This window comes from Suricata suricatta, chromosome 3 (assembly GCF_006229205.1).
Source record: "Suricata suricatta isolate VVHF042 chromosome 3, meerkat_22Aug2017_6uvM2_HiC, whole genome shotgun sequence".
Taxonomy (NCBI): Eukaryota; Metazoa; Chordata; class Mammalia; order Carnivora; family Herpestidae; genus Suricata; species Suricata suricatta.
In genome coordinates this window covers 174,380,467-174,403,932 of record NC_043702.1, presented here as the reverse complement: position 1 = coordinate 174,403,932, position 23,466 = coordinate 174,380,467, and the positions used below count along the sequence as shown (strand labels likewise).

At 58.9% G+C, this 23,466-nt stretch overlaps 2 protein-coding genes and 1 long non-coding RNA gene across 15 annotated transcripts in view; 1 reads left to right on the top strand and 2 right to left on the bottom strand.

The window, feature by feature from the left end:
• The window catches only part of LOC115288585, a 13,694-nt gene extending 13,533 nt beyond the window's left edge, over positions 1-161 (bottom strand). For both annotated transcript variants that reach the window (XR_003907106.1, XR_003907105.1), the window contains exon 1: positions 30-161. This is a non-coding gene — a long non-coding RNA (uncharacterized LOC115288585). The remainder of the gene's footprint in view (positions 1-29) is intronic.
• Positions 162-165: 4 nt separating this feature from the next.
• On the top strand, positions 166-6,456 carry MSTO1 (misato mitochondrial distribution and morphology regulator 1). 6 transcript variants are annotated; one of them, XM_029936013.1, is made up of 14 exons: positions 166-483; positions 573-708; positions 985-1,054; positions 1,138-1,213; positions 1,439-1,493; positions 1,575-1,713; positions 1,872-1,989; positions 2,061-2,195; positions 2,290-2,442; positions 2,670-2,801; positions 2,873-3,057; positions 3,273-3,377; positions 3,452-3,516; positions 3,781-6,456. In XM_029936013.1, the coding sequence occupies exons 1-14, from the start codon at positions 400-402 to the stop codon at positions 4,014-4,016; spliced, it is 1,689 nt and encodes a 562-aa protein (XP_029791873.1). In that variant the 5' UTR covers positions 166-399; the 3' UTR covers positions 4,017-6,456. The 6 variants fall into 6 exon arrangements, with proteins under 6 accessions (XP_029791873.1, XP_029791872.1, XP_029791869.1 ...); XM_029936011.1 differs by having other exon boundaries at positions 178-483; positions 1,602-1,713; positions 3,452-3,564; positions 3,805-6,456; XM_029936010.1 differs by having other exon boundaries at positions 178-483; positions 3,452-3,564; positions 3,805-6,456.
• GON4L (gon-4 like) overlaps positions 1,112-23,466 on the bottom strand; it is a 61,153-nt gene continuing 38,798 nt past the window's right edge. For 5 of the 7 annotated variants that reach the window (XM_029936002.1, XM_029936003.1, XM_029936000.1 and 2 more), the window contains 18 exons: positions 22,334-22,532; positions 21,746-21,832; positions 20,847-21,018; positions 19,341-19,485; positions 17,845-17,995; positions 13,665-13,781; positions 11,625-13,295; positions 10,923-11,178; positions 10,380-10,564; positions 9,527-9,724; positions 8,844-8,987; positions 8,206-8,349; positions 7,987-8,106; positions 6,910-7,023; positions 5,989-6,184; positions 5,091-5,682; positions 4,895-4,997; positions 1,112-4,552 (listed from right to left, as the gene is read on the bottom strand). In XM_029936002.1, the coding sequence (XP_029791862.1) occupies positions 4,403-4,552; positions 4,895-4,997; positions 5,091-5,682; positions 5,989-6,184; positions 6,910-7,023; positions 7,987-8,106; positions 8,206-8,349; positions 8,844-8,987; positions 9,527-9,724; positions 10,380-10,564; positions 10,923-11,178; positions 11,625-13,295; positions 13,665-13,781; positions 17,845-17,995; positions 19,341-19,485; positions 20,847-21,018; positions 21,746-21,832; positions 22,334-22,532 (4,744 nt within the window). In that variant the 3' untranslated portion in view covers positions 1,112-4,402. Of the gene's footprint in view, positions 4,553-4,894; positions 4,998-5,090; positions 5,683-5,988; positions 6,185-6,909; positions 7,024-7,986; positions 8,107-8,205; positions 8,350-8,843; positions 8,988-9,526; positions 9,725-10,379; positions 10,565-10,922; positions 11,179-11,624; positions 13,296-13,664; positions 13,782-17,844; positions 17,996-19,340; positions 19,486-20,846; positions 21,019-21,745; positions 21,833-22,333; positions 22,533-23,466 lie in introns of those variants that run through there. The other 2 variants (XM_029936001.1, XM_029936005.1) reach the window with 2 other exon arrangements.

Genomic DNA, 23,466 nt, shown 5'->3' with positions numbered 1-23,466 from the left:
CAAAATACCGCCTAGGGCGCCTCACTCACCGGACGTGACCGAGAGGCAGCCAAGCCGGGCCGCACGGTCGGAGGAGCCTCCTCCGCACGGCCGCCGCCGAGCCCCACGCGAGACGCCAGGCCCCGCCCAAGACACGCCACGGGAGGCACCGCCCCCGCGCCGGCCACTTCCGGCCGGGCTGGGCCCCGCCCCAAACGGGGGTGGGGGCAGCCCCACAGGTCTACCCCGGGTGTGGGCGGAGCCTCCGGAGCCCGACGAATCGCTCGCCCCGCGGAAGACGAGGAGTGTGTGGACTAGCGCTGCGCGGGGGCGGAGACCCCGCCCCCCAGGCGACGATCCAATTGGCCCCGAGCGGCGAGTCGGCCGCCGCGCCTGCGCAGCCCAGCGGAGCCGGGCGGCATGGCGGGCGGGGGCCGGGAGGTCCTCACGCTGCAGTTGGGTCACTTTGCGGGCTTCGTGGGAGCGCACTGGTGGAACCAGCAGGTGAGGCCTGCGGGCGCTGCCCCCGCGGGGCCGCTCGGGGTCTCCAGCCTACCCCGCTGAGGCCAGGCCTTCCCCTGTGCTCCCCGCAGGATGCTGCGCTGTGCGCCCCGACCGGTGCCAAGGAGCCGCCGGGAGAGCTGTGTCCGGACGTCCTGTACCGGACGGGCCAGACGCCGCACGGCCAGGAGACCTACACGCCCAGACTGATCCTCATGGATCTCAAGGGTAAGGCGGCGGCCGGGGGCGGCCAGCGCGCAAGGGCCCCCGGGCGTGCGGAGCAGAGTCGAGCAGCCGCAGGGACCCGGCGGACTGTGGCACTCTTGTGGGCGCCCGCGATGATCCCTTGCTCTGGCCGTAGAGCGCGGGCCCAAGCTGGGGATGGGGGGGGGGGGCGGGTTTCCCCGGCTCAAGTGTGTGCAGCAAAGCTTGGCGGCGGGAGCTTAGACGGAGGTGGGGAGGGGCGAGGCTGTGCCCCAACGTGGCTTGTTCTTTGTCCTACAGGCAGCCTGAGCTCCCTAAAACAAGAAGGTGGACTCTACGGGGACAGACAGCTGGACGCAGCAATAGCATGGTATGGGTGACACACGCAGTGGGACCGCGCACAGGAAGCTGGACAACCACGAGCAACTGTCACTGAGATCCATTTTCTTTCAGGCAGGGAAAGCTTACCACACACAGGGAAGAACTCTGTCCCCAAGTCCCTGGCCTCCAGGACGTTCTGAGTGCCGAGGTGAGGGCCTCTACTTCGAGAGCTGGAGTGGCCTCCACTGGGGCAGAAAAAAGGATTCTGATCCTCTTAAATGCTATGGGATGGCATCTGGGGAAGCACTTTGCCAAGGAAGCATGACAAGAGTGACCGCAGGCTGTGGGGCTGGCCAGCAGGACCCAGAGAACCAGTCAGAGGTTGCCTCTAGGCCGCCTGGCACTAAATGCAGGCTTTTCTCCGTCCTTCCAGGGAGTGCTGAGTAGTGATGGTATCTGGAGAGTCAAGTCCGTCCCCAGTGGCCGAGGTGAGACATCTCTGGGTGCTACCGGGTGGGGAACGGGGCAGAGCAGCAAAGGGAAGAACGTTTCGTTGGACTCCGCTTCAGGCCGCGCTCCGCTCACCACTGCTGCAGCCCCCAGACCACTGGTCCCCACGGAGGGCAGCATCAGAGTCTGGTCAGACTTCCTCCGGGTCCATCTGCACCCCCGGAGCATCTGCATGATTCAGAAGTACAACCACGATGGGTACGCGGGCCCCGGAGGGGGTGAAGCAAGAAACGGGACCCCCACCGGTGTTGAGGCGGCTCTTGAGGCCACCTTCCCTGTGCCCTCTGCAAACGGGACGGTGGGGGTGGGGTGGAGGTCGGGGCTCTGCAAGTCTGGGCTGGGCTCGTGTGCGGCAGGGAGGCAGGTCGTCTGGAGGCTTTTGGCCAAGGCGAGAGCATCCTGAAGGAGCCCCAGTACCTGGAAGACGTGGAGGACAGGCTGCACTTCTACGTGGAGGAGTGTGACTACCTGCAGGTAGCGGCATGGCCAGCGGACTCGGGCAGGACCCACGCCCGGCCGGCCTCCCATGCCTCATCTCCTTCCAGGGCTTCCAGATCCTGTGCGACCTGCATGACGGCTTCTCGGGGCTGGGCGCGAAGGCCGCGGAGCTGCTGCGAGACGAGTACTCGGGCCGGGGCATAATGAGCTGGGGCCTGCTCCCTGGGCCCTCCAGCCGCAGGGTGAGGACAGCCTGGGCTGAAGTGGTCCCAGGGGAGGGAGCAGGACCGCCCGGGAGAGTGCTGCTTAGAACGACTCACTCTTTTCTTTCCCCAGGAGCCCCTGAAAAACATCTATCGTGTGTTGAACACAGCGTTGGGCCTGGTGCACATGTCCGCTCACAGCTCTCTGGTCTGCCCCTTATCCTTGGGTGGGGGCCTGGGGCTGCGACCAGGGCCACCGGTCACCTTCCCTCACCTGCGCTATGATGTAAGGCTCAGGGCTCTGGCCAGACTGCAGCTCTGGCCCCAGCCTTTCCCTGCTACTGGCCCTGTTCCTGAACCCTCCACTTGAACTCAGCCGTGTCATGGCCCCTTCGGAGCACGCTGTCCTTTGCTTTGTCCTAAGCACCTGGACGTCTCTGCCATTAGGATTCTGTTTTCACACTCTGCTTTTCAGACCCTACAGGCTAAGTGCCCTTCTTGGTATCTTTACAGGCCACGCTGCCCTTCCACTGTGGTGCCATCCTGGCCACAGCCCTGGACACACTCACTGCCCCGTACCGCCTCCGCTCTGCACCGGTGTCCATGGCCCAGCTGGCGGACACGCTGAACTTCTCTGGGAAGAAGGTATGCAGCGTTAGGCGGGGCCCAGGCAGAGCGGACAGGAAGCCACGGCTTGATCTCTCCTTTCTTTTTAGGTGGTGACCACAGCGGCAACCATCCCCTTCCCCTTGGCCCCCGGCCAGTCCCTTCCTGATGCCCTGGTGCAGCTGGGAGGGGCCGCCGTGTGGACCCCGCTGTCTGCATGCGGAAGTCCTTCTGGGGCACACTGCTTTGCCCAGTCCGTGGTGCTGAGGGGTGTGGACAGAGCGTGCCACACCAGGTGAGGCGGTGGGTTCTCAGGAGCCCATCACCCTTCAGACTCCCATCCTGGTCTCTCCGCACCTCTGCGCATTCCTACGGCATCCCTCACTCTGTCTACGTCCCCCCCCTTAAGATAAGACCCTCAGCTTCCTGCTTTGGCTGCTAGCCTGCGAACACGAGACTCCCTAGCTCCTGGCCCACACATTAAGGGTGACTTTGGCTCTGTTCTGGCAGCCAGCTGGCCCCGGGGACCCCTCTGCCATCGCCGCTGCACACGTGCACCGCCGGGGAAGACGTCTTGGCCCAGTACTTACAGCAGCAGCAGCCGGGAGTCAGGAGGTCAGTGCGCTGCCCGCTGCCCGCGCCCAGACCTTCCTCTGCTCCTCGCTCACCGCTGCTCTCTCGCCCCACAGCTCCGCCCACCTGCTGCTGGCTCCCTGCACGGTGGCCCCCCCGTACCCCCGGCTCTTCTCCCCACGCCTCAGCCGGCACGGCTTGGTTGCAGACGGCCTCCCATCCGGGGCAGGTACGTGGGAGGTGAAGGTACGGGCAGGTGTCACCTACCCCTTCCTGGACGAAGATTCTCAGAGTCCACAGTGACACATCCCTTTATTCACCTGATGGCCGAGGGACCTGGCCTTCCTCAGGAGCAGCGGTTTATGGAGGGGACGGCACCATCCCCTGGGCTCATTGTCCCATCTAGTCCGTGCGGCAGAGCCCAGTGAAGAACCACGGTTTTCAGGCCTCCTTTTCTGCCCCTCCACAGCCGTGGAGAGCGTCCCAGTGCTCGGGGCCCTCTGCTCCTCTTCGTCCCTGAACCGGACCCTGGGAGACTTGGCCACAGAGCTCAGCAAGCTGGACGTGCGTCGCTGGGCCAGCTTCCTGGACGCGGGGGTGGAGCAGGCGGACCTGGACGAGGCGCTGCAGGAGCTGCGCAGCCTAGCCCAGTGTTACCAGGAGGGCCGCCTCGGAGGCTAGCGTTCTCCGAGCAGGACAGAGCTGGTGCACAATAAAACTGCCAGCTGCAGAGCTCAGCATTCTGGGACTGGCTACACCCAACTCGAGCATCTAACACACCTAGAACCACTGGGAGGGGGTCACAGGACAATAAATACGTGCCGTCAGACCCAGGTGGCGGGGAGAGGGGAGGGCGGAAGCCACGCCCGCTCCCGCGATGCTGTTCACGAGCACATTCAGAAAGACCCGGAATGCGGTGTAAGCTGGCAGAGCCATCCCTCCCCCATTGGCCTCTGCCCTCAGCCTCGGCCCCCCGCCTCCGGCCCTGCACCCAGAGCTCCAGGGGGTGCAGCCGAGCACAAGCCCTGCCCATGGGGCCAGCAGATGATGCGCCCAGGCGCCCAGGGTCACGCGTCCAGCTCCTCCTCAGACAGGAGGTCCCCGCGGTCGGACAGCTGGTCTGCGTTGCTGGTGCTGGTCGCATCCTCGTCCTCCTCGGAGCTGGCCTCGCACGCCGTGTGGAAGAGCCGCATGAGCTCTCGGAAGCGGTGGGCGACCTGCAGCAGGAAAGGCAGCACGGGCACCGACTGTGGCCGCCGTGTCTGTTCGCCACAGCGAGGCCGGGAGCGCCGCGTGCCCCGCGCACCAGGGCGCTCCGGTCACAGGGCTTGTTAGCGTCTGGCCCCAGATCGCACGGCTCCTGAACCAGCCTGCAAGAGCGTCCACGGGGCTCCTACTCAACAGCTCGCCGCCCTGACGCATCAGGCCCCTCCTGGAGACCCACCTGTCCCGTCACACTTGGTGTCTGGTCTCCAGCTTGGCCAGCCCGCCCTCTCCTTGCCAGTCCGTGTGCTTGGACCCCCGGGGCCCAAAGCTCTGGCAGGACCTCCGCCACTCACCTCGGTCGGGGTCTTGTTCCCCAGCTGCTGGGAGATGATGCTGAACGTCTGCGGCTGTGCCCCCCGCTCCTGGCACATGGTGAGAATCACACGGTCGGCTTCTCTGGAACCCACATGCCACGATTAACCGGATTAGCAAACTGAATGTGTCCACACAGTTTCCAAACACACAGCGGCATGCCCCACCCCTACCTACCTTGTCCATAGCACCACCTTCTCCCCGGTGGAGCTGACCTTGCTGTTGTTGGCACAGACTGTGGCTTCTGTGGTTTTCGGCTGCGGCTCGCCCGCTGGGCCCTTGCCCTGCACCCCACGGTCCTTAGGCAAACCTCCCCTAAGGGCTTTGGAGGAAGGCTCTGAGGTGTCCCTTCCTGACGGAGACTCGTGGACGGGGGACAACCTGTGTGCAGTCTTCACCCCAGCTCTGCCCGACAGCAAACAGCTGCCTGGGCCGTCCGAAGCCTCAGACAGGCGCCTCCTTGCCACGTCTCTGGTCCTGGAGGAAACGGGACTCGGGGAGGAAGCCGCGCTCTCCTCGGTTCTGGGCCACTTCTCAGCTGCCGGGGCGTCCCAGACCAGCACGCAAGGCTGTGGCTCATCCACCGCCTCCTGGTCCTCGGCCTCATCCTGAAGTCCGGGGGCTGCCTCAGCCTGGTTTCTCCTAACCACACAGAGCAGGGCTCCAGGACTGGAGGGGAGCTGGGCAGTCTCAGGCGAGCTGGGCCGGGGGTCCTCCAGGGTGGGCCGCTCTGTAAGGATCACTTCCTGAGTGCTCCCCACTGCCGATCCTGCTTAGGAGGAAAGTAAGGGGCTGAGAGCATGCACGGGGTCAGGGCACAGCCTGACCGTGGCCTTCGGGGCACAGCCTGGCGGGGTCCGCAGGGAGGAGTGTGCAGTCTGGGGGCTTCATGCTCCCCATCTTCGGGAGGACAGAGACCACAGCACAGCAAGTTGAGGCTGGGCAGGAGGATCTCCTATGACTTGTTAGTAAAAGAGGGGGCTATCCATCCTGGCTCAGAGCCGCTCTTGCTGGAAGTTTGTAAGAAGAACACAGAAATGGAGGTGGCAGGGAGGCCAGGCTGGCAGAACCTCACCTGGCCCGGGCACAGCTCCCCTGCCCGGCGGGTCCGGGACAGCCTCCACGCCTTCCCGCTCATCTGGGGCTTCCTCCCCCAGCAGGCTCTTGCCCGGCCCAGCCTCCTTAACCGAAGGTACAGGGCTGGCCTCCCGCTGGGGGCTGCTGCCCGACTCGTGGGGCTCCTTGCTCTTGTAGGCCCTGCCGTCACAGACCTGCAGAAGAGCCTCCATGGTCAGGGGTCTCCCCACTGCCGTTATCTAGGGTGACCGAGGCCCGCACCTGTGCCCGCGAGTCCACCAAGTCCACCTGCTCCACCACCTTCCAACAGCTCAGAGGGTACCTGATTCTTCCACCCGTTCCCCGAGCCAGCACTGTATCTTTGCTGTCAACCAACCCCACCCTAGAGACCCAGGTTACTTCGAGGGTCTGTTTTCTTGACAGAAGTGTATCTCATCAAAATAAAGCAAGCAAGCTGAGAAATAAATATTTGAAGCGGTCGATTTTTATCCCGTTCCAAAAGCTTTATCCACAGGACTGTCCTTTTTTTTTTTTTTAAGGTTTTTTTGTTTTTGAGACAGGGAGAAAGGGAAAGAGAGGGCGTGAGCATGCAGGGAAGGGGCAGAGAGAGGGAGACAGGCTCTGAAGCAGGCTCCAGGCTCTGCAGGGTCAATAGCCTGACACGGGGCTGGAACCCACACACCATGAGCTCATGACCTAAGTTGAAATCAGAGGCTTAACCAACTGAGCCCCGCCAGGTGCTTGTCCATAGGGTTGTCTTTAAAAGCATATCCGTTCCGTGTGAGTGAAAGACTGTTCTAACTGGAAGGGCACGTGCACGCCGTCCTCGCGGGAGGCCGGGCTGGGAGCCCGGACGGGAGCAGACCTCGGCCCCAAGGGGAGGCAGCGTGGACGCCCGCCCCTCAGTCGCCCGGCTCACCCGGTTGCTGCAGCGGCCACACCCTCTTCTCCTGCTCTTCTTCAGCTTGGGATCGGGGCCTCCCTCAGGGCAGGAACAGGCACAGTCCCTGGTGCCATCTGGCCACTCGGGCTCCTAGGAGACACCTCCGCTCAGTTAGCAGCCCAGCATGTTGGGCAGAGGTGTGAGCAGTCCAGAACAGGCCTTCCTTTTCATGTGCCCCAGGCTCTCCTCTGGGCCTGGGGACGCTTCGTGCCAGCCCATTCTAAATCCCTGAAACAACACTTCCATGACCAGACAGACATCGCCCGGTGGCCCAGATGTTTCGAGAATACTAGTCACATACAATCTGAGACAAAGTCCAGGAAAGCTCCGTAACAAGGGGTGATGTCCCGACTCGACCACCTTTGCTCTAGCCTCCCGGTGCCTTGAGCTCTGCCCCCTCCCCTCCCGCTTGAAGGGGGCTTTCTTTGTGTTTTTCGAGGCCCCCACGGGACACTGTTCAATAAACCCAGACGCAAGTTATTATCCCAACTGGCAACACTGAGACTGAAACAGATTAACTAAGCTGCCCGAGGTCACCCAGCTACTAAGAAGCTGTTTTCTGCAAGGAAGAGTAGAAGACGCCCAGAGAAAAGGCCTCCCTCCTGGAGAGCAGCAGAGCGCAGGGGCCTGCGCAGACCTGCTCGCGCCCCAGCACGGCCACATATGGATGCAAGGCCCTGGCGACAGCCTGGCCGAGTCCGTCTGTTTCTGCCTCTGTAAAACTGTGGGGCTGCTGCAGGGTCGCTGAAAGGGTGACCAATTAGTGCTTCTAGGAGCCACCTGGACTTCGTCACCAGTGCTGCCAAAGTGGGGCTCACTTCTGTGTCTTCGCACCAACAGAAAGGAAGGAGTTAAGACCCAAGAGAAATAGCTCTGAGCGAGAGAAGAGAGGAAACATCCTCCTAATGGGGCGGCCACGGGGGCGGGGGGCTCAGCATCCACGCTCGTCCCTCTGGGGGCCCCGAGGCCTGACCTCGGCACCGAGCCAGAGACACATGCACAAAACTGCAGGCCCGATTCGTGACCAGCAGGCCATGCCCAACAATCTGGTACCTTGTCGTGACTTTGGGCCCCGATCTCTTTTCTTCTTTTGCTCTTTGAGGCCGGGGGCACCTTGGGTGGCTCCTCCTCCTCTTCTGCATCGGGCAGGGCCACTTCTTCAAAACCGTCAAACTGGGCGGGAGTGGGTGCCGCTCAACACAAACCCTGCGCAGGCAGCCCTCACTCGCACGGCCGCCCGCCCGCCCCAGCCCCGCGGCCCGGGCCCCGCACCTCGTACTCCTTCTCCTCTGTCCAGTTGATCTCTTCAAAGTCGCCCAGCCGGCTGGCCGCGGGGCGCAGGTGATCAAAGAATACGGAGAACTCGTCTTGCAGGTGGTCGTGGCCCTTGAGGAGCTGCCACATCTGTGTCTTGAGCTGGGGAGAGTGTCAAGGTACAGACACATCACCAGGATTTCTCCAGACTGCCCTCCCACACCGATCCCAGAAACTTCCACAGCCCGCTCCCCCACTGCCCTGAGGGACACACAGGAGCCTGATAACTTAGGAGTCTTCACCCCCTGCCCCCAATCGAGTGCCTGTGCTGGCGTGGTGCTCCCAGTACGTGTGACCCTTATGATGACACTCTCTCACCCCCAGCTCTGGCAGTGTCCCCTGCTCCCTGCTCCTCCCCCCCAGGGCACTGAGGGGACCCTGACATGGCGAGATCAGGGAGGCTCTGGTTTCAGGGCACAGGCACCCCCTATTCCAGGAGCTTAGGCTTCAGAAAAGCCTACAAAGTCCTCGTCTTTCCCGTCCATTCAGGACGTCCACGGTGCCCGGAAGCCAGAGAACAGGGGGCGGGTCAGGGGCTGGCCGGAGGCGCACGTGCACAGGGGCAGGAGGCAGGGCGGGGGGGGGGGGGGGGGCACCTCGGTGACCTCCTGGGGCAGGCAGTCGGCGCAGCCCTGCAGGACCTTGATGATCTTCTGGTGATGCGAGGGGTTCTCCGCGAAGCAGATCTCCAGCTGCCGCAGAAACTTGCGGCTCTTCTCGAAAGCCTGCTGCTCCTCAAACTACCAGCGGGAGAGAAGGCAAGACAGGCCCCGCGCGGCTGAGCAGGCCGCAGCGCTCTGACAGAGGACAGGAGACGCGGGCCGGGGCAGCTCCGGCCCGCCTCTAACGCCAGAGACCCACTGTGAGACCCGGAGTCTGGAGTGCCTGGTGGCTTAGTTGGTTGGGCATCTGACTTCAGCTCACCTTCTTGCGGTTGGTGAGCTTGAGCCCCACATCGGGCTATTGCTGACAGCTCGGAACCTGCTTCAGATCCCCGCCCCACCCCGACTCACTCTCTCCCGAAAGCAAACATTAAAAGGCATGTGTGTATGTATCTATATGTCAAAGGAGCCAGGCTTCCACCCATGAGCCCTGGGACATGAACCCACACGGCCCACGTAAAGAAAAGGGGAGAACAGGGGCTGGGAAGATCACCCCTTGGAAAGAGGAGGGCTCTGGGCCAGGGCAGGGCCATCTGGCCGGGGGCCGTCGGTCGGGAACACTGTCCGTGAACGCTGCCTGGCCCCACGCTGCCACCCCCAGGGGCCCCAGCACTTACCAGTCCACAGGCCAGAGCCTGCTCAGGCAGCAGGAAAGCAGCAAAGTCCTTGAGCAGCTGAGGCCAGTCCTGGAGCAGGAGCTGCAGGCTTCTGTACAGGTCCACGGCCGTCTGCCTCTGTGCACTCGACTCGAACTCGTAGATGACCTGCAGGAAGTCCTCGTACTTGCCGGGGGCATGCCGTAGGGCTTCTCGCACCTGCACGCAGGACGCGCCAGCGTCAACGCTCCGTCCGGGGCGCCCACGCCAGACAGCAGCGCGGGCCGAGGGCTCCTGACAGGTCCCCAGCACTGTCGGTGGCAGTCACAGCACCGAGCAAGGCCCAGCTCTCTCAAGTGGCGGGAGTCCACACACCAGAGCCACGAGACCAGCAGCTTCTCCCGAGCACACAGCCCTGCCCTGTCCTTCCGGATGTCAGCTGCACGCTGGAACAGAGCAGGAGCCTGACATCGACTAAGGGTAAATAACACAGAAGCCAGCAAGGGGAGGCAGGGCTAGCACTGTGAGCACGGCCCCTTGCTTGGGGGACTAAAGGGCTGCGCTCAGGAGAATGAGACCGGGACACAAGCCAACAGCCAGGACCGGTTCGTGTCTCTGGAGATGTAGGTGCTTCCCTGAGGGCCGCCCGGCGGCCGAGGCCCAAGTCTGTCTTTTCAAGCCAAGGCCCCAGGAAAGGCCCGGCTCCGCCAACACGGTGAAGCCCCCTCATGACGATGGATCCACCTTTTCCCACTTTCTGAACAACAGAGGGGTGACGCTCAGGGATGGACACCAGCTGCGGGTCACGGAGCCCTGCCCGAGGCCCCTCTCGCGGCCCCCTGGGGGCCGGGCAGACGGGGCAGCGTCTGCGTACCCTGGTCAGGTAGGCCTGGGCGAAGGCCAGGTCCTTCTGCTCTCGGAGGGGGTCCCGCTCCAGGATGTCCTCGTCGTACAGCAGCAGCAGCTTGGCGGCATCCTTGCTGGCCCGGGCCCGGCCTCCCCGCCGGCCTCGCGAGCGCTGCCCGCCCCGGCCCTTCCCTGCAGCCCGGCTGGCCTCTCCTGGAAGACGCAAAGCCCATGCTCGATGACCCTGCTGGCCACGTTCCTGCCCCTGCTGGGGGGAGGGGTCTGGGAGGGGCTCAGACACACACACCCCGTCCCCACTCACAACACCCCTGCCCTCGCCCTGCTCTGGGTCTGGGAGGCACTTGGTACCAAAGCTAGCAGCTGGTACAACTCAGCGAAGGCACCAGGCAAATGTGTCTGGGGGAAGGGAGAGGGCGGGAGAGGGCGGGAGAGGTAGGGGGAGCACAGGGTTTCCTCGGGAAGATCACACTGGGTTTCCACACTGTTCTGCGCGCCAGGCAGACAGGAGGCCAGCTGGGCCGCACGTGCACGCCCGCACACGCCCGCTCACCTGGCGGGGCACCTCCGGCCCCCACCTCGGGCGCGGTCCCGGGGGAGGCGAAGGCAGCCGGCAGCTTCTCGGCAGCGCCCCCGGGGACCTCGTCCGTCAGCTCATCCTCCTTCTGCAGGCTCTCCATCCCTTCGGCCTCCTCCTCCTCCTCCTCCTCCGGCTCGGAGTTCTCCTCCTGGGAGTTCTCCTCCTCGGACTCAGCCTCCTGGCCCTCACGCCGCTCAGAGGCCAGCCAGGTCAGCTTCTCCATGGTCTCCTGCAACCCCCGAGAGTTCCCCCGGGGCTGGCATCGCCTTGCCCAGGACCGCCGGGCCGGGGCCCAATGTGAGTGGTCCCCCAGGGGGAGCTGGGCTTGCAGCCTGGCGGCAGGTGGGGGAAGCCACCGCATTCTGAGAGGTGCCCCCACCCTGAGGACACTCTCTGCTGCGGGGCCCACACTCAGGACCGACACGGGGAGCTGTTTTAACTGCGCGCAGGTGATTCACTCTGACGGGCGAGGGACTGTGCCAAGCCTACCACCTGAGTAAAAGTTCACCCATTCCTCCCCTCTCGTCCCCGCCCTCCAAATGGCGTCTCACAGCGTTTTCAAGGGTCAAACAACCAGAGGCGGGACTATCTAAATGCAGCAGGCAAGCAGGTAGCCTATCAGTAGGCCTATCAGCCAAGGCCACAGGACACTCGAGAACATTCCCCGGCTCTCACCTGGAGCTCCGGGACAGACAGCACAGACTCCTCAGAGGCTGAGGACATCTCGTCCTCCTCATCCTGGGTGAGATCGTCAAAGTCCTCCTCCTCCTCCTCCTCCGGCCCGTCCTTTCCCAGCCCGGCGTCCGTCCCGCCCACAGTCCCGGCCGTCTGGCCGTCGGCACTGGCCGGGGCCTCAGACGTTCCCGGGGGGCTGCTGCGCGTTGCGTCAGCGTCGGCACAGGACGAAGGGGGCTTCGGCGAGCCTTTGCTCATGGGGCCCAAGCGTCCCTCATCCCGAGAAGCCGAAGAGGCTCTAGCGGGTGGACTTCCGTGGTCCTCCTGCTGCTGTGAGACGGGCGGCAGCCTCGACTCGCGGGGTTCCTCCCCTGGGAAGCCGGCATCCGATCCCCCAGAACGGCCTTCCCTGCTGTCCTCACAGGTGTCCTCCCCGGGGTCTTTGGGCTCCATCTTGATGGGCTTCTGCGTGTCCCCAGGGGTGGTGCTGAGAGGCTCTCCGGAGCCTGGAGGCGGCGACTCCAAACCTTGCCCCTCGTCCTCCACTTTCACCAGAGTCCAGTCACAGGCGAGGCTCTCTGGCCGCTCTTCCTGGCACGCGCAGGCCGCTGCTGGTGGCCCCGGGCTGTACTCCTCTTTGGGGAAGACAGGGGCACAGAGAGGAGACAGTTCCTGGGGTTCTAACTTGGGTTCCAGGCCTTGAAAGGTATTCTTCCCTTCAGCCGACTGACAACTGATGTCCACACTCACTTGGGCCTTATCTTCAGGGGCGGCAGGGACAGGAAGACTCACAGAATTGCCGGAGACAATTAGGGGTGGGAGAGAGGAGGCCACCAGGGGCTGGCTCAGCGGGCAGGGGAAGGAAGTGGGGTTCACCAGGAGGGTGGTGATAGGGATGGCCTGGGGGCTCTGGGCCACGGCCGCGCTGACAGGCTGGATCACGTTGCAGCCACTGCCGAGGCTCACCACCTTGACTGTGGTGGCAGGCACGGTGAAGATAACAGGTACAGGGTGGATGAGGGAGGCTGGCTCCAGACACAGAGAGGCCTTGGCCCCCTTTCTCTTTGAGGCTCTCGGCCTTGCACACGGCTTTCGAAACTTAGAAGGGGCCAGCGAGGGCAGCATCACCTTGGGCACAGGGGCAGAGGGAAGCACGGTCTGGGGCTCAGGAGGGAAGCCAGTCCTGCCCTCAGGGGTCATGGGAGGCAATGCCAACGGAGACTCAAAACTGTCCCTGCCAGGGCCTCCTGGCGGAGGGACACCTGGCACCGGCTGTCCGACAGCGGCTGGCTGGATCACGTGAGGAAGCCGGACCACCATTTTGCTCCGAGGGGCTTCCGTCGGGGCGGACCTCGCTGGCGTTTTCCCAGGGGTGGAGCCAGGTGGGAGGGAGGGGCTGGGCCTGATTAGGAGGGGCTTTAGGAGGGGCTTCAGGACGGACTGCCGCTTCTGTCTCCAGGCCTTCCTGGAAAAACAGTTGGCAACTGGCTTCAGTTTCAGGATCACACCCTTGGGCAACAGCAGCGGGTACGGAGTTTCACTCCCCAGTTCTGAGCTGCCTGTCCCCAGGCCTGGCTCTGAGCTGGCCTCAGCGGCTCCCGTCACGCCGCCTACCCCTCCGCCGCCGTCAGCTCTGCGCCACAGCTCCTCCTGGATGGACGGCAGGCTGGCCTATCGAGAACAAGAACACACTGGTCCAGCACACGTCAGAAAGAACACCGGCAAAAAGAACCGCGCTTCCCGGATGTGAGGGCCTTCCCAGATAGTCTCAAGAAATCTTCCTAAGAAGGATCCCGCAGAATAGCAAATTTCTACAAAGACTATGTTCCAATCACACCCTCTAGAAACTCATTTGACCCACTTTTCAAAGGCTGCAGAGCCACCCGGGGGAGGGCAAGGAGCGGGAGAGGAAAGGTACGTAGGAAGAGTGCCAGCGCCCGGTCCCAGGTGCCAGCACTGGGCGCGTGAAGCGGCGGCGCCGGCTCTGGCGGGGCGGGGGGGTCCCTCGGCCGCGTGTGCACTCGGGGAGGCGGGCTGCACCTTCAGCCAGAACGGAAGCCGGTGCTCCTCCCTCTCCACAGGCGGCCTCCACTGGTGCGGCTGGATCTCCTCACAGCACTTCACCAGGACGGGCAGCTGCTTGGTCTTCTTATAAAACTGAGCAAGAAGAAATGAAACAGGAGTTATATTCCGTCCAAAACCCCTGCCCTCTGTCCGGCTGGGAGGCGGAGCGTGCTCTGACACACGCGCGCACACGCGCACGTAACAAGCACGTGCTACACGCTTCTGCACCTCCAATTATACTAAATCTCCAACAAAGATTTTACAACACTGTGTCATCAGGCAGGGACAAGTTTAGGTCACAGAGAAAAGAAAGCAGGCGGTCCCAGCAAGTACACGTAACACCTGCTCCTACTCATCACTGTCACGGCAGCGCCTCAGCCCTCGCCCGGGAGACACGGACCCATCACGGCAGCGCCTCAGCCCTCGCCCGGGACACCGGAAGCATCACAGCAGCGCCTCTGCCCTCGCCCGGGAGACACGGATGCGTCCTATGAAGGAAGTTAACAATGCGAAGGACACCAGACAGGAGGCGGAAGAAGAGAGACGGAGACGGTGGGCAGCGAGCCTATGCGGGTAGTAAGCAGCCATCCAAGCAACATCTGGGCTGCGGGCCGAGCTACAACTAAGAGAAGACATTCGTGCCCCCAAGGAGCGAACAGACCAGCGGGAGAGACGGTCAAAGAGGTCAATGACATTTTCTGTAAAAAAAAAAAAAAAAAGTACAAAGATGTGCAGAAAAGAATAACACATCTGGAATTTGAAAAATAAGGATATTTCTGGAGCAGGTGCAACTATAGATGGATCTTAACGGCATAGAGTTTGCTGTGCGAGTGAGGGAGGGAGGGATGGGGTAGAGGCAGAGCAGACTTCTGGCCCCCAATCTTGAATACACATAAGGAACTGCAGGAGATTGGTCTGGCTGCAACAAAGGAATATGGAGAGACTTTCAGACACGGGTTGGAGGGAAGACAGGTGGGCCTTCCGAGCCGCACCAGGCAGTCTGACCTGTGTCTGGAAGGGTTATCTGGGCGTGGCTATGGCAGCAACCTGAGGGACACAATAAATGGAGCCAGAATCAGGAACCCCCACTGGAAACTAGCGTGTTCCTCACGGTGTCACCAAACCAACACTAAGCCAGTGGGCAGCAGGGGAGGAAGCAGGTAAGACCACAGAGGACCTGGTGACAGGCCAGCATGTGGACATGACCACACTGGGGATGGGGGAGGGGGGCCAAGGAGAACTCAGAGAGGCATGGGCTGAGACAACAGCCAGATGGAACCGATCACCGCAGGGGCGAGTGCTGTGTGCACAGGGGGTCTGCTGGTGAGGGGTGGTGTGTGCTGGTGGTAGCAGTTGGTGGAAATGTCTGGAAGGTGCACAGGGGCACAGTTCAGACTGAGGAGTCAACAAGGCAACAGAAAGACTTCCTATCAACAGTTGTCGACATCAGCAGCCACTTGGGAGAAAAGTCCAGACCGAAGAGACAGACCAAGGACCCTGAGAAGACCCACGCGCACGAACACGGAAGGGCCCATGCACTGCAAGGACTCTGTGAGACAGACACGAGGGTAGAGCGGGTCAGGAAGACTTGGTGAAGGAGCCGCGATGAGAACAAGAGGGGCTGCAGAAGTGAGTGCCCTGAAGGGTCAGCAGGACAGCCACGAGGAGCAGAGCCAGAGCTCGGCCCCTGGGTAGCCAACAGGGGGATGCGCTGAGGTCCTGCGGGGCCGATGGTAACTTGCAGCGGTTACCCAGTTAAGGAGAAAGTTACTCTTAAAACAGATTAAACGACCCGTCTGGCTTTGATCCTTCTGAGACACCCATGAAAAGAGAAGGGAGTTATGGTTAGGCGGAAGCCTATACGGAGAGTGGATGGAAGAAAAGGTAAAAGCAACACAGTCACCAAGGCAAAGAAGCAGACGGAGGAGAGAGACAGGGAAACGAAGAGCCAGATCCCACGTGGACGGAAGTTTAAGGGCCAGCTAGACAGATGTGTAAGAAAACCCTCTAGAAGTGGGGGAAAGCTGGAAGCAGAACTGGGCGAAGATGAGGACAGTGACACCCAAATCCCCTCATGTGGTGTAGACAGAAGTGGCCTCCCCCAGGCCCAGCAGCAGCCATGGGACTGAGGCCTCCAGAGACAGGCCCAGCCTCCGACCTGGCCTGCCTCCCACACGCCCTTTTCCATTCGCCATTAAAACTGTTCAATGAATGACAACAAAAAAAACCCTATTCAACGAACCAAAAAAAAGCTATCAGAAATGAAAAACATAACAGCAAAAATAAAGAGAAGGGTCACAAGGAAATGAAAAGAAAAACCTGAAGGAACACTCCAGAAAGCACAAGAGAAGACGGAGTACTGTGAAGACAGCAGGAGATGGCTGCCGGGAGGCCAGGCGCGGACAGGCCGACAGTGGGGCTGCCCAGTCATTGCAGAACTAATGCCACCAGACCCACATCAGGCATCCGTCTTACCAACTAAGCCACCCAGGTACCCCAACCCTTAAAATTTCTAAGAATAATTATTTTCAACTTTGGGGGGCCTGGTGGCAGTTAAGTGTCTGGCTCCTGATCTCGGCTCGAGTCACGTCCTCATGGCCGGCGAGGTGGAGCTGCTCGAGGTCCTCTCCCACAGCTCTTCCCCGGCTTGAGCCCCCGTGCTCGCTCTCACTGCTTACGCTCACTGGAACACGACATTGTTTCCAACCTCAAATCCCAGACGTACTGAAGACAGAGAGTAGAAAAGGGATATATTTCTAAACTTATTTTAAATAATTATAGGTGCATAAAAAGCTGCACAAACAGGCGCCTGGGTGGCTCAGTCGGTTAAACGTCGGCTTCGGCTCAGGTCATGATCTCACGGTTGGAGGGTTCGAGCCCCGCATCAGGCTCTATGCTGACACCTAGCTCAGAGCCTGGAGCCTGCTTCAGTTTCTGTAGCTCCCTCTCTTTCTGACCCTCCCCTGCTTGCACGCTCTCTCTCTGTCTCTCAAAAATAAATACAAAACATTAAAAAAAAAAAAGCTGCACAAACAGAACGCTCTAAAGTAGCTTCCCCCAGGTTCTCCCAACGGCCAGACCTTGTGTCACAGCGACAGCACTATACACACACCAAGTACAGAGCACGGCAGCTACACCAGGCCACAGACATTGGTCCCACCCACAGAGCATGGATACTGGGAATACAGACAGCTTAAACAAAAACACCCATTTCTCCAGCGTTTTCCCCCATATTGCTACCAGGCTGTGCTCTACCAGGACAGGGCAGTAAAGCAGACAAAATGGATGTGGGTTCGGGGACCAGGAGGACACACACAGGTAACGATGGGGGAGAAACAGCCCAAGACAACCCTGTGCAACAAGGCAAGGGAAACCCGTGCACAGGGATGAGCTGCAGCGGAGTCCATGACGGGAAGTCCAGCTGTGAACATGCTCAGAGAGAGTCAGAAACCGTGGACAACTCTGGCGCTGGACAGCTAACGCGTGCGTGAGAGGGAGCCCCGTGCCGCTAAGGACCGTTCACGGCACACTCTCGTGGTTTAATGTGAGCCCAGAACACGACTGAGCCAAAACCGTGGTCCCCTGGGAAATCCAGGTGACAGGAGACACCGTGGTGACCATGGGACTGTAGCGCGGGGCGGGGGGAGGACTGTGTCTTCACCCACCCTGCTTGTGCTTTCCTAAGTGACACCTAAATGCAAACATCAAGTGGCAGCAATGGCCGGCATGCCACCCAGATACAGAGGTGGACACGCCGCCCCTAAAACCTCAGCAGACAACAGCAGAAAACAGAGAGGACAGAGGGGACAATGTCATTTGTCATGATCAGCCTCGCAGAACAATTTTTGAGTCTTCAAAGCTCTTGTGAACCTTTTATAAAATATATTCTTTTAACCTTGATGGAAATCTCTACACAAAAAGAGTCAAGGACAAGGATAGAGTGGAATGTTTTTCACCCTTTCAAGAAGGCTGGAGCCAAAGACAATGAGCAGCTAGCGGGAATCAGGAAGTGGAAGAATATTTTAAGAGACGAGATACTTTTCTTGTTAGTAGAGACACCCACAAAGGAGGAAGACGGCCTGCAGAGGGGAGGACGGGCAGCCAGGAGCCCCCAGCCTGGGCGGGAGGAGCTGGGCGGGGTCCCCACGGCACTCACTTTGATGATGTTGTCAGGCGCTCGGTTCATGTTGAGGTTCTTGATCCGCACGGTCAGCTGGTGGGCAGTCTTGCAGGTGAGGAGGTACTTGCTGATCAGCAGCTTCGGAAACTTGGTCCCTTCGAAGTGCTTCAGCCCTAGAGCCAGCAAACTGAGAGGGGCGAGCACCGGAATCTCGCCTCACTATGTTCTGTGGACCGTGCGCTCCCCAGAGAACCCCACAGGTAACCGCACACCATTTCCACACCTCGTTCTTGTGCAGTCAACAGCGGCTCAACACAGAACGGCAGGTATTTCCTGAGAGCTGGTAAGTGCTCTGACGAAGACCCGCCCAGTTCAGAGGAAGGAGAGCAGCGCTCAGAGAACAACTCTGAGATGGACATGGGCACTGTGTGTGACATTAAATCAGCACCAACTGCCTCCCAACACGCCCCCTTCAGCTGCGGGTCCCTGCATCCTGCAGGCCACTATGCCCGTGGGGCAGTACGAATCAAAAGCCATGAAAATGTTCATAACCTCTACCAAATAATCTCACTCTTGGGAATCTGCCCAAAGGGATAAACTCAAAAGACTTTCAAAAGCTTTAGGCACAAAGATCCTTGAGGAAGGTCCTTGGGGAAGTCTCACTACAGCAGCCAAACAAGAGAGGAGAGAAAACACTGGCAAATAAAAGGACTATGGTGAGGCCACTTAATATCACTTTAAGAGACACACAGAAACAAAAGAAAAAGATGCTGTGACAGCACAGAACAATTTAAAGGGGCTCAATTAAAAAAAATTCTACTTAAATTGACAATAAAAATTATATGAAAAATGCAAAAAGTTTAAAAATCACTGGAGGTGCCTGCCGACTAAGTGGGTAGAACATGTGACTAAACCTCGGGGCTGAGAGTTCAACTCTCACGGTGGGTGTAGAGTTTACTTGGAAGGAAGGAAGGAAAAAGGGCAGGGCAGGAAAGGAAGACCGTTGTCTTAGGATGGTTAGGATAATGGATAAAAAATGTTTTTCCTTTGGGGCACCTGGTTTGCTCAGTCGGTTAAGCGTCCAACTTCGGCTCAGGTCATGATCTCTATTTTTGAGTTCAAGCCCACATCAGGCTCTGTGCTGACAGCTCAAGAGCCTGGCACCTGCTTGGGATTCTGTGTCTCCCTCTCTCTCTGCCCCTCCCCTGCTCATGCTCTGATTCTCTCTCTCTCTCAAAAATAAATTAACATTTTTTTTAATTCTTTAATTTCTTTCCTTTGAAAAATTTCCTCTACCAGTACTATGACCTTGGTTTTTTACAATAAATCAAAAACAAAACATAGGTTAAAAATGTTTCACAAACATGCACTGTCCCCCAGAAAGAGCAGTGTCTGGCACTGCAGCAGCAAACTGGCTGGCGATGCTGCTGTCCGTTCATGTAAGGTGACGTGCCCTCCTTCCCCTGAGCGCAAACGTGACCAGGACCCCTTGGGTCACTCTGTGCATTTGTGCCCTCGCAGGGATCTCTTACTTGTCCTCGGCCTTTGTGAAGAAAATCTTATCCTGGGGATTCTTCGCCTTCAGGGAACACACCGGAAGCAGCTCTGGATACATGAACACCTTGCTTGTGGCCAGGATCCAAGCTACTTGCTTTGGCAAACAGGGAAATTCATCTGCTATGAGAAAAAAAAAAAAAAATCCTGTGGTAAATGAAATTCTAGAACAAAAGAGGGCTTTGCAAAAGCTTCCAAACGCATTCTTGCATTTACCTAGAGCTGCCCTACCTAGGGATGCCCATGCCCGCCCTAGCCCAAGGTTTCACCCCTGTCCTCAGGTGGACACACGCCTGCCGGGAGTCCCCCGGGAGCTCCTGCCAGCTAGTTCCGTCTCCGTTCCGTGAGGACCCCTCACCCCGAAGCAACAGGGCCTCTCACGGCACTTATCACCCAGAGCACCCAGCTGACAGTGTGCTGAGTCGTGACCTCCTCTCCCTCTTTAAATCGTTAGAAGATAAGGGACCTTCAATGATGCTTAATTTCTTCTAGGGTAAGATGCCATCTTCTTTAATCTGCCTCACAAATCTGGTATTCCAAATTTTATTTGATTCTTACTTAACTTTCAGTAAGTCCTCCCAGGCTCCTCCTGAGGCTGGGAACAAAAGACATGGAAGGTTCTAGATAGTTCTGTCCTGCTGCCTCAGCCTCTCAATTCCAGGCTGGTCTGCCTCTCCAGAGAGAAAAAGCACTACATTCGTAGTTTTCCTTCCACAAATGTTCTTTTTGTCTCCCTGGAAGAAAACTCTGGGACACCACAGGCGGCATTTATCACTGGGGCGTGGCGAGTTTCCATTACCAACTCAGAGCTAAGTAAGAAGTTTGAGATCCGTGCATGTGCATTATGCACTCACACTCAACTATATTCAATTGGATTGCAAAAGTCAGGATGTAAAAAGAAAATCCAAAGACAAACGCACATCCAGAGCAAACCACAGCTAATGTTCTAAACCAGGAAACAAATTAGAAGCAAGCATTTCATTTAAGGGAACGGCACATATTTTCTCGCAAGCTACGAAGCAACGCAAGGCAGGAAGCACGCCAGCACCATCCACAGAATACTGAACGTGACAAACATGCAACTTCTCTAATTTGTGCCTAATTCCCGAATCAACGTTTCAGTCAAAATGGAGACACCACTGCAACCAGTAAGGAGAATAATGAAAAAGAGAGTAAAAACCTAACCATGAATCCACTTAACCACTTGACTTTTATCTTAGCCAGACCCCAGGGAGTCCCAACCTCACGCTCACATCTGTCTGGGACACACCTCAGCACGGAGTGCACACCTCTGACCCCTGCACCGTCCCGTCCTGGGCCCAGCCCTCACAGAGCCCAAACACGACCACGTCCTTCCAGAACCTAGACGGTGCGTACCAAGGACCACATCACAAATGTCCTGTCTCCCAGGAAGCAAGGTGCCCGAGGAGACGCCCACTTCTCAAAGCACGCAAAGAGCAGAAGGGAGCACGCCTGTCCCATACCGGTCTTCTTGGCGGTTTTGCGAGGACTCCAGTCGACTCGGACATGTGTGCCGAAGTCCTCCACGAGCTTCACGGCCCCCAGCAGGTTACAGGGCTGGAACAAGGTCTGGAATCTTGGGTTGAACTGATGGTGAAGAGCGACGGAGCTCTGAGCAAAGGTGCCCAGCTCTTTCTGGGAAAACAGGGCACAAAGGAGACCTTAGTCGCAGACAGCTAACACTAGCAGAGCCCTTCTGAGCCTCTGAGGGGAGATCTGTCCTCCAGCTAGGGACAGAAACAGGTGAAAATCACTGTAACCGATTATTCCACCCAGACGGCTCTCTGGGGGAGCCCTCGGACTGCCCAGGATGGCGTTGATGACATGCTCCTTCGTTCCTGTTTCACCCCTCACCCTTCAGGACGTTCCGTCGAGCTCCCCGCTAGAATTAAGGTTCTCAAGAGTGAGAACAATTACTTTTTACATTTTTTTGTCTTTTGGTTTCTCTGAATGACACCTGAACAATTTCAAAATTAAAAGCCCTTCCTCCAAAATACTTAAAAATGTCAGGACTGAAATTAGTTTTATACACATAGACATTGAGCCAGATGAACTGACAATGAATTCAATAAAAAGAATAGAACTAAGAAAAACCTAAGAAGTCAGGGAAGGTCTAAAGATGGGGAAGAAGACCCAATAACAAAGTCGGAGGAACAGTCCTACGAAAACTGGGTGGCTCTTGGTCTTTCTGGGCGTCAAAGGTTGGCGCTCTCTCGGCAAACACAGGAGCCACAGAAGGAGCTGCCAGGACATGCACGGGACAAGAATGGACATAGCTGGTGCTGGGGGAACATCTCTGAGAAGCGACTTGCCAGGTTCACAGACCCCAAGTCTGCGGGGGGGAAGGACCCTGGAGACTTACGAGAAATATCCTGGTGGTGCTGGCCTCCGATGTGAGGTTGGGGTTGGAGGACGCGAGAAGGTGAATTTGTGTCAAGAGCTGCACATGCTGAGGAGGGAAGGAAAACAACACAGTGACACATTACGAGGTTGTCATTTCGGGGACCCGGAAGGCCTTCCCAAGATGTCTGCCATTTGACCACACACTTTGCTTCCGGAAGAGACCAGGAGAATGGCAGCCCATTGAGGTGTGAGCCTCTCAGAAGTGTGCGCCCAGCAAGACGACAGCACCAGAGACGTCTCAGCCTCAAACTATAGAGACTGAAATGAGGAGAAAAACTGCCTCCAACGAGCAAGGCTGTTCCGTTCAGAATGGATTATGGGAGATGGAAATCTGTGATTCTAATTCAAGGGTGGCCACGCGCATGTGCGCTATGCCCGAGCCCTCTGGGTCCAAACGTGATGGCTTCTGAGGGCCCGACGTGAAGACGGTGGTCCCATGGTTTCAGGGCACACCAAGACACCTGTTTCTGATGTTCAGAAAACTGCTGCTTCCTGGCTTCGGCATCGGGCCCAGCACGCCCCAGCGCCAAGCACACAGGGGTCTCACCTGCTGCATCTGCTGCTGGAGCCGCCGCCTCTGGGCGGGGTCTAGAGTCAGGGTCTGATGGCCCTTCTCGCTCTGGGGCCTCACCCTCTCAGCCTCCTGCTGCTGTCTGCCCGAGGACTTCTTCATCTTCAGCTGCTCCAGCTGCTCCTTCACTGTGCGGTGCTGCTCATTCAGCAAGTTGGCCAGCGGCTCCTCAAACCTGCCTCGGACAGCGGGACGATCACACGTGAACACCTCCCTCGGTCCCCAGCACGTCCGATTCCTCCCGACGGCGGCCAGCAAGCCCGAGTAACTTCCACCTTCCGCCAGCTCCCACATCCCATTTGAGCCAGCAAACTTCCCCCTTTCCTGCCCAAGTCTTTCCCCGAAGCTGTCAGCATAAATTCAAACAAGATGGTCCTGAACTGCACTGCCTCCTCATTCATTCACAGCTAGTCCTCTAAATAATACACAAGTGATGAGAAATTAAAAATCTAACGACAGAGAAATGTCTGGATAACAAAGCAGTCCAAGAGCCACTGGGAAGAACTCCCCATCCATGGATCCTCCTGACATCCACAATTAACCTGGGACATGTCCCTAACAGCGATACAATGCATCTTCTCCAAATCCAGGTCCAGCTTCTGCCCTCCTCTGCCCCCCCCCCACCCCTCCCAGCCATCGAGGCTGCCCTACCTTCCTTTCTGACAAAGACCTAGTGTGAAGGGATCCGCTAAAACACAGGACAGCTGGGAAGCACAGTGAGAAACGGGATCAAATACCTCCCTGCCCAATCCCCCCACTCCTGAGAGAGGCCACCCAGGGCGGAGGCAGCGCGGGCCTGGCCCCGAGGCTGGCCTGAGGCAGACCCTGGTACTCCAGGACTGAGGGAGAGCCTACCCGCACCAGCAGGAGTGAAATCCTCTGGGTCGTAACAAGAGTAACAATAGTTAAATGCTAGCTTTTCTGTGGCCTCCAGAGGTGAAGACTCTGTTCCCTTCGACAGTATTTACTGTGAACCCAAGCACGCACAGGCTCGGCACCCAAAGTCACCGCACAGCCCTCTGCACAGTGCTCCCTGAGGTCGGAAAACTCTCAACACGAGGACGGAGAGGAGGCACAGAGCCGCAGCTGGGTTTACCTGGTATTGCTCG

Bases quoted from the DNA above. Each gene is read 5' to 3' on its own strand.
- MSTO1 (XM_029936008.1), top strand. From the start codon at position 400: ATGGCGGGCGGGGGCCGGGAGGTCCTCACGCTGCAGTTGGGTCACTTT. The intron at 1,214-1,438 runs GTGAGGGCCTCT...CCGTCCTTCCAG, and splicing joins AGGACGTTCTGAGTGCCGAG to GGAGTGCTGAGTAGTGATGG. The intron at 2,443-2,669 runs GTAAGGCTCAGG...GTATCTTTACAG, and splicing joins TCCCTCACCTGCGCTATGAT to GCCACGCTGCCCTTCCACTG.